Here is a 13,893-nt window from a genome sequence, read left to right on the forward strand (position 1 = left end):
CATCTAAGTTGCTGTGACTAGGCTACTTATCTTTGGTAAGGATATAAATGTATACACTAATTCAATTTATTCAGATCTAGTCTATGTATCCTCTCTTGGGCAACAAGCATTTACTAAGCAACTGCATGCTAGACTCTATTCTAGAAACTTGGTTATTTGATAATAACTGAGAAGAAAGACATGGAGAGCTTTATTATAAAGGAAAGAGAGTCAGAGAAGGAGAGTTTGGTAACATAGAGAACATACAAAAAATATATACTGGGGTAAGATTCTGGAAGGAGGTAATAAGATTAAGAGAAGGTAGAAGAGCTAGCCCTGATTAAGAAAATGCCACCTCTTATTTGAATTTAAGGAAATAGTATGCAAGTCAGTAAGGATGCTATTAAACTCACAGAGTTTAGGAATTAGAAAGCTTCTATCTGTTAAGCTCAATTTTCTAGGAGAAGTAGAAGGCAAAGTTAAAGGTGGGATGAGGAGCTTGATGTGAAGTCTTGAAGTAACTTTATGGGGGAAGAAAATCTAATTAGAAACATAAGCAGTTGCCCATTCCATACTATTACATGATTTTTCTCTAGCAATGTTCAGTAGCCTGGATATAGGGTAAATGGCTAGAATTATCCAAGATTAGGAGTTTACAGACTACATATAATGGAAAGACAATGGAGCAGTGATTGAACAGAATGGCAATAGGGTCTAATTGGGACAGAAAAGGAAGCAACACATGAGGAAGGTGACAAAACAAGTTAAGAGAGACGTCAGGAGCCTACAGGTTTAGGCACACGAGTTTTTATTATAAGTAGGTTCTGAATGGTCACTGAAGTAGTTTGCTGGAGTATAACAGAACATAAAGCATGAATGTTGGAACTGAGATGACAAAGGGTATTAAAGGCTAGGTCAGTGTTTCTTAATCTTTTTTCATCATTACCTTAAGATGCCTTTTCAGATATTTTCCCCTTAGCTGCCTCTTCTCCCCAAAGAGGTTTTAATACCACAGATAGACTATATATCCATTTATCTGTTGTAATTTCCAAGATGTTTTACTCCTCAAGAACCAATTTTTGCCTCCTTGAGGGTGACATCCCCTTTGTTGAAAATACTTGGGCTAGGGTATTGAATAGTGGTTCACATGCCTGCTGAAGTAACTTTTTCAACTGGCATTTTCTTATTGTCAGGCTCCTTTTTCATATGACAGAAAGTGGTACTTAGGTCTCACTGAAATATTAGTAAAATTCAATATGCTACTTAATTTTATGATCTCAAGGAACTTATCATCTTATAAAAATTCTTTGGAACTTAATACACTTTTGAATCTATTTAGGTTGCTAATAAAAGCTTATTCAACAGTTTAAATGCTACTGAATAGGCTTTTGCTTCATGGGTGTTAATTATGGCTATTGACATGGGGAAGAATATTTTACATTCAATTTGGTCAATGTTTTCCTACTCACAAGACTAAATTGTTTACTACTGCTATTTTGCAACCAGTCACTTGGGGGCAGCAAAAATGTTGAGGAATCACAGCAGTTCAGCATTTAAACAGTAGGACACATAGGCACTGTATTCAGTTCAGTTCAGTTCAGTCGTGTCTGACTATTTGCGACCCCATGAATCACAACACGCCAGGCCTCCCTCAGTTCAGTTCAGTTTAGTCACTCAGTTGTGTCCGACTCTTTGCGACCCCACGAATCGCAGCACGCCAGGCCTCCCTGTCCATCACCAACTCCCGGAGTTCACTAAAGACTCACGTCTATCGAGTCAGTGATGCCATCCAGCCATCTCATCCTCTGTCGTCCCCTTCTCCTCCTGCCCCTAATCCCTCCCAGCATCAGAGTCTTTTCCAATGAGTCAACTCTTCGCATGAGGTGGCCAAAGTACTGGAGTTTCAGCTTTAGCATCAGTCCTTCCAAAGAAATCCCAGGGCTGATCTCCTTCAGAATGGACTGGGTGGATCTCCTTGCAGTACAAGGGACTCTCAAGAGTCTTCTCCAACACCACAGTTTAAAAGCATCAATTCTTCGGTGCTCAGCTTTCTTCACAGTCCAACTCTCACATCCATACATGACCACTGGAAAAACCATAGCCTTGACCAGACGGACCTTTGTTGGCAAAGTAATGTCTCTGCTTTTGAATATGCTGTCTAGGTTGGTCATTACTTTCCTTCCAAGGAGTAAGCGTCTTTTAATTTCATGGCTGCAATCACCATCTGCAGTGATTTTGGAGCCCATAAAAATAAAGTCTGACACTGTTTCCCCATCTATTTGCCACGAAGTGATGGGACCAGATGCCATGATCTTAGTTTTCTGAATGTTGAGCTTTAAGCCAACTTTTTCACTCTCCTCTTTCATCAAGAGGCTCTTTAGTGCTTCTTTGCTTTCTGCCATAAGGGTGGTGTCATCTGCAGATCTGAGGTTATTGATATTTCTCCCGGCAATCTTGATAGTCTAGAGGGCCACAGTCCTTGGAGTGTCACAAAGAGTCCAACATGACTGAGCAACTAACACATTCAAACACTATACAGTTAACCCTTGAACAACATGGGTTTGAACCAAACAGGTCCACTTATATGTGGATTTTTTTTCAATGGTAAATACTATAGCACTACACGATCCACAGTCAGGTGAATCCCCAGATGGGGAACCTTGGATATGGAGAGACTATGGATACAGAGGAACCATGGGTCAGAGGGACGACTGTAAGTTATATGTGGATTTTTTTTTTTTTCACTTCACAGAGGGTTGATGCCCCTAAACCCTGATGTTCAAGGGACAACTGTAATTTAATGTGTTTAAAACACCTAGTACATACACAGATGAGTTGAGAGACATTTGGAAAGGACAGCAACCAGTTATGAACTTCGGCTAAGGAGTCTAGATTTCACCTGATAAAAAGAACCCATTTAAGGGGTGTCTCAGTGGTAAAAAATCCACCTGCCAATGCAGGAGACATGGGTTCAATCCCCAAGTTGGGAAGATCCTCTGGGAGCAGGAAATGGCAACCCACTCCAGTTTTCTTGCCTGGGAAATCCCATGGACAGAGGAGCCTGGTGGGCTACGGTTCAGGGGATCACAAACAGTCAGACACAACTTGGAAACTAAACAACAAGAAACTAAAACAACAAGAAACTAAACAACATAGACATATGCAAGCCATGCCCAGAGGTCTGATTAGATAAGACTGATCTGGTTGCCCGCTCTGTTCATATAGAGTGATGAATATGAGCTAGACATGGGATTAAGTGCTAGAGATGCTGGGCAAACAATAGCAGGACATGAGCAATGTACTTCCTCTCTTCTGCCCACTAGACAAATTTGGGAGGCCCAGAAAGGTTAAATAACACCCTTGAGCTTTCATTTTCCCTCACAAAAATAGGCCTGTGACCACTGGTCTAATGACTACAGAAATAAAATATCTATGTTCATTCAACAGAGGCCATGTAAAAACATAAGAAGCAACTCTCAGAATTCTTTTGACACTTAAGAAAATAGAAAAAGTTTCTCATCTATCTCAACTATTTCAAGTGATTTTTATTCAAGGGAGCCTGGATCTATGGTTGTATCACTTAAAGCAATAATAAATCCCTCATACATCCCATGGATTTCCAAGCTACTAAAAAAATAGCACTAACAATAACAATTAGTTCTAGACACTGATATTTAATACATGAGCCTTGGTTGTTAAAGAACAGAATAGTGATTAGATATCTAACTTTCACTTCCCTTCCTTGACATTAAAATAACATTGACAAATACCTATACTACTGATATACTTAGAAGTAACCCAGAGTTTTGTTTATTTGATTAGTTTTCACCAATTCTCCATTCCAAATATTCGATAAAAACAAAAAACTACCCCATCTGACTGCTACATTAATTACACAGTACATAAAAAGCCAAGCCAACTGAGCTGAACAAGTTATCCTACAGCTGACCTCTCTTCTCCTTTGCCTTCTTATTCTCTATCTTACCATAATATTGTTATGAATTTAGCACTTTATATGGTTCTCTTAATAGTCTGTTTGCTCCATGGGGGCCAAAGCCATGTCTTATATCTCTCTATCTCTAGCACCTAGAGTAGTTCCTGATATGTAATTGGCATGCATGAGCATGTGCATGTACATGTGTATATGTGAGTGACTGCATATAAAGGATAAGTGATTTACTTAAAGGGAACTGGCCTTATAAAGAATATGAGAGAAAAGAGAACTACTTTGACAACCAAAATTTCACTATGTCAGGAAAGTTACTTGAAGAGGAATTCTTACCTGGCGTGTCATTACAAAATATGCATACATTGCCATGGCACTTCCATAAGTGATGAAGTAGGTGACTGGCTCCATGATGTCCCAAGAATATTCCCACCAGGTAAGCCGGGCCAAAATGCCAAACTGTGTGGCCATGTAGGCAAGTCCACCCCATAGCACCAAAGTGGTCCTCTTCTCAGCTTTTCTGCTGATTTCAATTCGTACCTATAGGTCACACATGATCAGTCAACTCTAAAGCATTTTGACATAGATCCAATTTTAAACTCTTATTTAAACTGTTCTATGTTCACTTAAGAACAGGGCTTGCAATCAAGATACAAGTTGGTCTCAATTCTAGAAAACAGAGTTTGTCTTCCTAAATAGTATCTGCAGTTTTTACTGAATAATATTTTATAGGAATAACATTTTTAGTACACTAGTAGCTGAAAATATGGTGAAATAAGTTAGTTTCATAGGTCTTTATCCAACCACAAGATTATTTTCTTTGAAAGAGGGAAACAAAAATAGGCTAATGTTCTCTCACTGTAGCATTCAAGATTTAATCCATTATTAATTTTTTACTCAAGAGGTCTACTGGGGCAAAAGAGCACAGCGAGTCAGAGCATGGGCTCTGGATTCAGGCCCTGATCCAAGAATCACCATAACTTCATTAATGTGTTGTTCTGTTAAATAAGAGAATACAGGTAAAATATGTAGGACAATTCCTAGCACAAAGTAAATATTCAGTAAAGGATGATAATTATTTTGTTATAGCTAATACATTAAAAAAAGCTTTGCATTTTGAAAGTACAAAGTTTAAATTTCATCTCCCTTTACAATAGTTCCTCAAACATTTCTAAAGGTCTTAAATTTAATGAGAACAACCTTGAGATATATGTTTATTACTTTTAAGGAAATAAGAAAAAAGTACAATATTATTTATTCTCCTCCTTAATCTCTAATATAGTCTAGTTTCTTAAAGTGGAAATACTTGTATTATTATTAAAAAATAAGGATGACACATCTTCAGTGTAAAACATTCAGCAAAGTATAAAGAAGAAAAATTATTCATGATCCTATCATTCTATTAGCATTTGGGAATACGTCCCTTCTATTTTCTTCTTTGTGTGTGTGTGTGTGTGTGTGTGTGTATGGCTATATGTGTAACATATATTTCAATGAAAAATGGAATCATAGTATGCACTACCACGGGCTTCCCGGGTGCCTCAGTGGTAAAGAATCTGTCTGCCAATACAGGAGATGCGGGGTTGATCCCAGGGTTGGGAAGATTCCCTGGAGAAGGAAATGGCAACCCACTCCAGCATTCTTGTCTGGGAAATCCCATGGACAGAGAGCCTGGTGGGCTATAGTCCTTGGGATCACGAAAGAGTTGGATGACTTAGTGACTAAACAATAACAAAATGCACTAATGCGTACATTATCTTATAATTTACTTTTCATAAAATATGAGTTTTCTATAGCATATTAGATCGACAGAATTGTTTTTTAACAGTTACATGATATTCCATATAATATTAATTCTTAAGTTGGCTAAAATGATTATCTACCTCACTTAGAACCCTTCTTGATCAGCAAGTATTCCAATCTTTGTCATAAAGGTAGTATGTCTGGTTAATGAGAATATATTCAGGCCTCAAAGCTCTAGGTCCATTATTAAGGCCCAAACTATTTCTTTTAAAGTTCTTTCATAGTTTTAATTGGAAGATTTTTATGATTCAGTTCCCCAACTCATCAGGTTAACATAATTCAATCACATACAACTTGGAGGGGGGGAAGCAAACATATATCCTCTGGAAAAAATACTAGTGAAGAGAAAAGTGTGAAATTTGAATTTGCACCTTTTCCAGGGGCGCCAGCTGTTCTTTGAGATCTTCTAATCTTTCAATAAGCTCCCTTTCCTTGTTTAACTGGTGCTGCTCGATGCACAGCGTTGTGTATAGCTGCTGGACCAGTGTCTTTACATCATTCAATGTTGCTGCATTTTCATGGCTTAAGAGGTCTGAAAGAAAAAAATTGTTTTTAAAAATTTAAGCCTTAATTCAAGGGCCCCCAATCTCTGGGGCCATAGACCAGTACCTCCTGTCAGATCAGCGGCAGCATTAGAGTAGAAATAAAGTGCACAATAAATTAAACAGGCTTGAATCATCCTGAACTGTTCCCCCTCAACCTACCACTGCCCTGGTTGTAGAAAAAATGTCTTCCATGAAATCGGTCCCTGGTTCCAAAAAGGTCGGGGACTGCTGCCTTAAATAAAGAGTTGCTATTCCGAGGGCTATTTGTGATAAGAACAAGGGAGATTCATTCACTATAGGGAATCTACCTGCAGTGCTAAACTGAAGGAAAGGGATAGTTCCTTTTTAAAAAGGAAGGATCTATAAATCCCAGAAAGTAAGTTCCAAATTTGAGCAACTTGAAAATTTTGAAGCCAACATCCACCATTATACTGTTGGAAGTGTAAATGCTACAAGTAATAATAATCTTCATTAGATAAAGACAAAAAATTCAAAATAATAAAAAACTGGGAATAGAACTGCTTTATGATCCAGCAATTCCACTGCTGGGCATACACACTGAGGAAACCAGAATTGAAAGAGACACGTGTACCCCAATGTTCATCGCAGCACTGTTTATAATAGCCAGGACACGGAAGCAACCTAGATGTCCATCGGCAGACGAATGGATAAGAAAGCTGTGGTACATATACACAATGAAGTACTACTCAGCCGTTAAAAAGAATGCATTTGAGTCAGTTCTAATGAGGTGGATGAAACTGGAGCCTATTATACAGAGTGAAGTAAGCCAGAAAGAAAAACACCAATACAGTATACTAACACATATATATGGAATTTAGAAAGATGGTAACAATAACCCTGTATACGAGACAGCAAAAGAGCCGCTGATGTATAGAACAGTCTTTTGGACTCTGTGGGAGAGGGAGAGGGGTGGGATGATTTGGGAGAATGGCACTGAAACATGTATAATATCATATATGAAACGAGTCGCCAGTCCAGGTTCAACGCACGATACTGGATGCTTGGGGCTGGTGCATTGGGACGACCCAGAGGGATGGTATGGGGAGGGAGGTGGGAGGAAGGTTCAGGATGGGGAACGCATGTATACCTGTGGCGGATTTATTTTGATATATGGCAAAACCAATACAATATTGTAAAGTTAAAAATTAAATTAAATTAAATTAAAAAAAAAGAGAAATGTTAAAAACTAGTAGAGAAGTTTAGAATTAATCTGATTATTATCATGCTTATTAAAATTTTGATCTATAATTTATCTGTGGTCTTGCCATTTTAACTGGTCATTTTTTTCCTTTAGTAACTAACACTTGAGGGAAAAACATATAGTATTTCAAATTTGCAAATACAAGGTATAAATAAAAATATCATTATCCTAATAATCTTAGCCTCTATATACCTTCCCCCTAACACATCAATTTTTATTTATTCCTGTTGGGCAAAGACATGGACTAGCTCTTTGGGTCTCAACATCAAAGAGCATGAAGTCATGAGAATGACTGAAAAGGTAAATGATTAAATAATTCTTTGATTCAATATCCTCTTCTGTGAGTAGCATGTGTTTCCAGAACTCTAAAAATTATGTTTTGAAAATTTAATAAAAAGCCAGCTAATTTTAGCTGTCAAAGAATTTTTTAAAAAGCACCCAAGTAAAGCTTTTGTTTTAGAATCTTATTAGCCTTGAATGTGACATTCTGTTACCTGGAGCAGGAGGTCAGCCTTCTTCTAAACCAAAATAAGCCATGGTCAGAATTAGTCATGCATTATATATGGAATTTAGAAAGATGGTAACAATAACCCTATATGCAAGACAGCAAAAGAGACACAGGTGTATAGAACAGTCTTTTGGACTCTGTGGGAGAAGGCGAGGGTGGGATGATCTGAGAGAATAGCACTGAAACATGTATATTATCATATGTGAAACAGATCGCCAGTCCAGGGTTGATGCATGAGACAGGGTGCTCAGGGCTGGTGCACTGGGATGACCCAGAGGGATGGGATGGGGAGGGAGGTGGGAGGGGGTTCAGGATGGGGAACACATGTAAACCCATGGCCAATTCATGTCAATGTATGGCAAAAACCACTACAATATTGTAAAGTAATCAGCCTTCAATTAAAATAATTAAATTAAAAAATTAATTAATTAAAAAAAAGAAAATTAGGTATGAATGGAGCTGTTTAGGTGAAACTCATTTTAGATTCCAGTATAATTTCTCTAAAAATTTGCTTCCGTATCTTCAGAAAAATGTGTACATTTTAAGTACAATGCAGTGAAAAGAGCTCTGAACTAAAACCAGGAGTCCTACTGATACGGTAGCCTCTAACTACACGTGGCTGTTGAACACTTAAAAGGTGACTATACTTTACTGAGATGTACTCTAAAGAAAATCTACACCACAAAAAAAGTCTTCATATAAGTTAAAGAATATAAAATATCTCATTAATAAAGTTTTATATTGATGATACATAAAATGAAATAAGCATAGTTTGGATACATGAGACTAGTTTAAAAGTTATTAAAATTAATTTTACCATGTCATACCATGACATGGATGAAACTTAAAAAAAATCATATGAAATGAAAGAAACCAGACACAAAAGACTACATATTGTATGATTCCATGTATATGAAATGCCCGTAAGAATTGATGCTTTCAAACTGTGGTGCAGGTGAAGACTCCTGAAAGTCCTTTGGGCAGCAAGGAAATCAAACCAGTCAATCTTAAAGGAAATCAACCCTGAATATTTGCTAGAAGGACTGATGCTAAAGCTCCAAGACTTTGCCACCTGATTTGAAGAGCCAACTCATTGGAAATGATTTTGATGCTGGAAAAAATTGAGGGCAAGAGGAAAAGGGGGAGACAGAGGATAAGATGGATGGCATCACTGTCTCAATGGACAATGAGTTTGAGCAAACTCAGGGAGATAGTGAGAGGGAGAGAAGCCTGGCATGCTTCAGTTCATGGGGGTCACAGAGTCAGACACGACTGAGCGACTGAACAACAAGAGCAACGACAATAAGCAGCTGTTGAGAGGTGAAATGGGAGTTGACTGCTATTGGGCATGCAGTTTCTTTTGTGATATAAGAATGGTCTAAAAAAAAGAATTAGTCATGCGTGTATTTCAAATATTCTTCAAGGTGTCCTTCACTAGATTTATCACAGAAATTCAATCAATAAAAAATTCAAAAAAGAGTAGCAAATTGGATTAAAGAAGAGCTGATACAGTAATATGGGCTATAGCACCTAGCACAGTTATCTATCTTCATACTTCAATGAATGTGTGCTGCATTAATGGGAAAAGATTAAAGCAAGAACACCCTGAGCTCGAGAAGTCATCTGTGTCAACAGGGTCTGTTTTGCACTAAAGTTGCAGCTCACATTCACAAATCATTCTACAATTTCCAAAGTTCCAAAAAGAGAAAACTGCACTCTGGAATGTCACAGTAAAGTGGTAAAGTCCACACCTCCTGATCCCCAGGCCTGGAACTGAGTTATAAGGCTTTTACTATACCTGGAAAATCCCGTGGACCGAGAAGCCTGGCAGGATGCAGTCCATGACGTCGCTAAGAGTCAGACACGACTGAGCGACTTCACTTTCACTTTTATGCATTGGAGAAGGAAATGACAACCCACTCCAGTGTTCTTGCCTGGAGAATCCCAGGGATGGGGGAGCCTGGTGGGCTGCCGTCTACGGGGTGGCACAGAGTCGGACATGACTGAAGTGACTTAGCAGCAGTTATTATATATTTACATATCTTATATATATAAATATATAATATTAATATATATATTAATTATGTATTATAAAATATTAATATCAATATTAATATTTTCTTTAGTAGCTCAGTCCTCTTTCAAAAAGATAATTGTTTAGGTAGGTATAAATTATCTATGGTTAACAAAATCCTCTCACACATATTACTCCATATTTATTCTCATATATACAATCCATAATTTACAAGTGAGGAATTTGAGTTCTTCAATGGGCTTCCCTGGTGGATCAGTGGTAAAGAACCCGTCTGCCAATGCAGGAGACGTGGGTTCAATCCCTGGCTCAGGAAGATCCCTGGAGAAGGAAATGGCAACCCATTCCAGTATTTCTCCCTGGGAAATCCCATGGAGAGAGGAGCCTGGTGGGCTACAGTCTATGGGGTTGCAAAAGAGTTGGACACAACTTAGAGACTAAACAAAAACAGCAGACACAATTTGAGTTCTAGAGAGATAAGATTAACAAACATTTTTGTATTAGGTACCAATAACCTCAGATATGCAGATGACACCACTCTTATGGCAGAAAGCGAAGAAGAACTATAGAGCCTCTTGATGAAAGTGAAAGAGGAGAATGAAAATGTTGGCTCAAAGCTCAACATTCAGAAAACTAAGATCATGGTATCCGGTCCCATCACTTCATGGCAAATAGATGGGGAAACAGTGGAAACAGTGTCAGACTTTATTTTTCTGGGCTCCAAAATCACTGCAGATGGTGACTGCAGCCATGAAATTAAAAGACGCTTACTCCTTGGAAGGAAAGTTATGACCAACCTAGACAGCATATTGAAGAGCAGAGACATTACTTTGCCAACAAAGGTCCGTCTAGTCAAGGCTATGGTTTTTCCAGTGGTCATGTATGGATGTAACAGTTGGACTGTGAAGAAAGCTGAGCACCAAAGAATTGATGCTTTTGAACTGTGGTGTTGGAGAAGACCCTTGGACTGAAAGGAGATCTAACCAGTCCATCCTAAAGGAGATCAGTCCTGGGTGTTCATTGGAAGGATTGATGTTGAAGCTGAAACTCCAATACTTTGGCCACCTGATGCAAAGAGGTAACTCATTGGAAAAGACCCTGGTGCTGGGAAAGATTGAGGGCAGGAGGAGCAGGGGACGACAGAAGATGAGATGGTTGGATGGCATCACCGACTCAATGGACATGGGTTTGGGTGGATTCTGGGAGTTGGTGATGGACAGGGAGGCCTGGTGTGCTGCGGTTCATGGGGTCACAAAGAGTCGGACACGACTGAGCAACTGAACTGAACTGAACTGAGCTATTCAAAAATTCTATATTAGGTACTGAGCTATTCAAAATCACTGCAGATGGTGACAGCAGCTATGAAATTAAAAGATGCTTGCTCCCTGGAAGAGAAGCTATGACCAACCTAGACAGCATATTAAAAAGCAGAGACATTACTTTGCCAACAAAGGTCCATCTAGTCAAGGCTATGGTTTTTCCAGTAGTCATGTATGGATGTGAGAGCTGGACTATAAAGAAAGCTGAGCACCAAAGAACTGATGCTTTTGAACTGTGGTATTGGAGAGTCTCTTGAGAGTCCCTTGCACTGCAAGGAGATCCAACCAGTCAATCCTAAAGGAAATCAGTCCTGACTATTCATTGGAAGGACTGATGTTGAAGTTGAAACTCCAATACTTTAGCCATCTGATGTGAAGAACTGACTCTTTAGAAAAGACCCTGATGCTGGGAAAGATTGAAGGCAGGAGGGGAAGGAGACGACAGAGGATGAGATGGTTGGACAGCATCACTGACTTGATGGACATGAGTTTGAGCAAGCTTCAAGAGTTGGTGATGGACAGGGAAACCTGAAGTGTTACAGTCCATAGGGGCACAGAGAGTCGGACACAACTGTACGACTGAACCGAACTGAACTGAGTTATTCACTACAGAGGCACATGCTCAGTCACTTCAGTCACGTCCAATTCTTTGCAACACCATGGACTGTAGATGGGCAAGCTCCTCTGTTCATGGGATTTCCCAGGCAAGAATACTGGAGTGGTTGCCATTTCCTTCTCCAGGGAATCTTCCCAAACAAGGGATCAAACCCACATCTTCTGCAGCTCCTTCATTGGCAAGTGAATTCTTTACCACTGAGCCACCTAGGAAGCCTCACTGTGGTGGGGAAAAATCAAATATAAGCTAGTTCCTTCCCTTAGTGAAACCTAATAATGATATTCACAAAATTGCAGAGCTAGCAAAAGATCTGACTGGTTGTCCAATGACTTTTATTTCATGCTCTTTCCTTTTCTATTTCCACTTTCAAATCATAATTACACTTAAAAGTGCTTAGCAATCCAGGGAGGGAGGAAGGGAGGAAAGAAGAAAGGAAGCAAGCATGCAAACTAAATAGACTCTCCATCTTCCTTTTCCTAATGAAGCACAGACGTTAATGATCAAATATGTGTGGTCAATCATAACCTGAAAATCTATTAAATCCAAAATCAGGCTTGGTATTTGTTTTATAAAAAAGTCAGTGTCTATTAAAATATCATTCACTGAAGACATATTTTAAAACTAATATTCATATTCTGAGTTCTGCTGTGTAGAAAATTTATTTTTTATTTCAATCTTTTCTTTCATGGCTTCTTCTGTATTTTATGGTATAGTCAGAAACATTTCTCAATCCAAGTTTGTTTCTCCATTGATTTTTTTTTTGCTACAATAAATTATAAAATAAGTAGTTAAGTGAATGGGTACATACATTTATACATTCATACAGTAGGTAGCAGCTATGAAAAAGAATAAGGAATTCTTTATGCTCTGGTATTTTAAGATTTTCAGAATACACTGTTAGGTAAGAAAAGCAATCTGGTGGTTTAATACCCTGACATTTAGTTTCACTGGAATGATGTTTCCCTAAATATCCCCAATTCCCCAAAATTCCCTGTATAGTTCTGAATTAGAGTTAGCCACAAGACAGACTTAAGTGAGATTCTGGAAAGCAGGAGAGAAGCAGAAGCCCTGAAGAAGCTCTGAAGGTAGTAAGACAGATGCAGAGGTGCCTGGAGATGCCAGCGTGAGCCTGCTCTCCCTGGCTCTGCATCCGGCTCTTTATCCTCAGCGGCCACCTCTGAAGATTCACAGCAAATCACACCTTCAGTCAGGTGCACCTGCTAGAGCTGTGCTGTCCAAAACAGCAAGCGCTGGCCATGTGTGGCTGCTTGAATCAAAGTGAAATAGCATGTAAAATTCAGTTTTTCGGTCACACTAGCCACATTTCAAGTGCTCAGTAGGCACAGAGGGCTGATGGCTACCATACTAAACAGTGCAGAAATGTAACATTTTCATCATCACAGAAGTTCTATTTGATCACCCTGTCTCAGGGATTTCTCCACCAGCCCTTCTTTGCTAATTCTCCTTAACCTAAGAATTAAGGAGAATTTCCAGGTTCCCTGGCAAGCTTTGATTTGTCCACATTTGCCACCACTTCAAAATTAGTACCTTTTCTCTGATCTTCCAAGCTCCCCTTTACAGACTTACTTCTTTACTTTCATCTACAACTGTACAAAGTCTCATGCCTATAATAAATCTTTTATTCCACATCATTCAGAGCTCTGCTTCCCCAATTGAATCCTGACTGACATATGCAATGTGTATGCTATGCTATTATTTGCATAAAAAGGGGAAAAATTATGCATTCACACTTGCTTATGAATGAACTATCTCTGACAGGAAACCTAAAAAACTAAGAAAAATGCTTGCTGGTAAGAGGAGAAAAGGGTGGCTGGTAAAACAGGAATGAGAAATTTTTTCCTATATATTCTTAGACTTTGGGATTTGAACATTGTGAATGTATTACCTATTCAAAACAAATAA

The 13,893-nt window shown here is 38.7% G+C and overlaps 1 protein-coding gene across 1 annotated transcript in view; it reads right to left on the reverse strand.

The window, feature by feature from the left end:
• The window catches only part of MCU (mitochondrial calcium uniporter), a 201,912-nt gene that overhangs the window by 8,259 nt on the left and 179,760 nt on the right, over positions 1-13,893 (reverse strand). Inside the window, exons 5-6 of the mRNA XM_070364438.1 lie at positions 6,100-6,260; positions 4,262-4,465 (exon numbers count right to left, since the gene is read on the reverse strand). Coding sequence (XP_070220539.1) covers positions 4,262-4,465; positions 6,100-6,260 — 365 coding nt within the window. The remainder of the gene's footprint in view (positions 1-4,261; positions 4,466-6,099; positions 6,261-13,893) is intronic.

Source organism: Bos mutus, chromosome 28 (genome assembly GCF_027580195.1).
Source record: "Bos mutus isolate GX-2022 chromosome 28, NWIPB_WYAK_1.1, whole genome shotgun sequence".
Lineage (NCBI taxonomy): Eukaryota > Metazoa > Chordata > Mammalia > Artiodactyla > Bovidae > Bos > Bos mutus.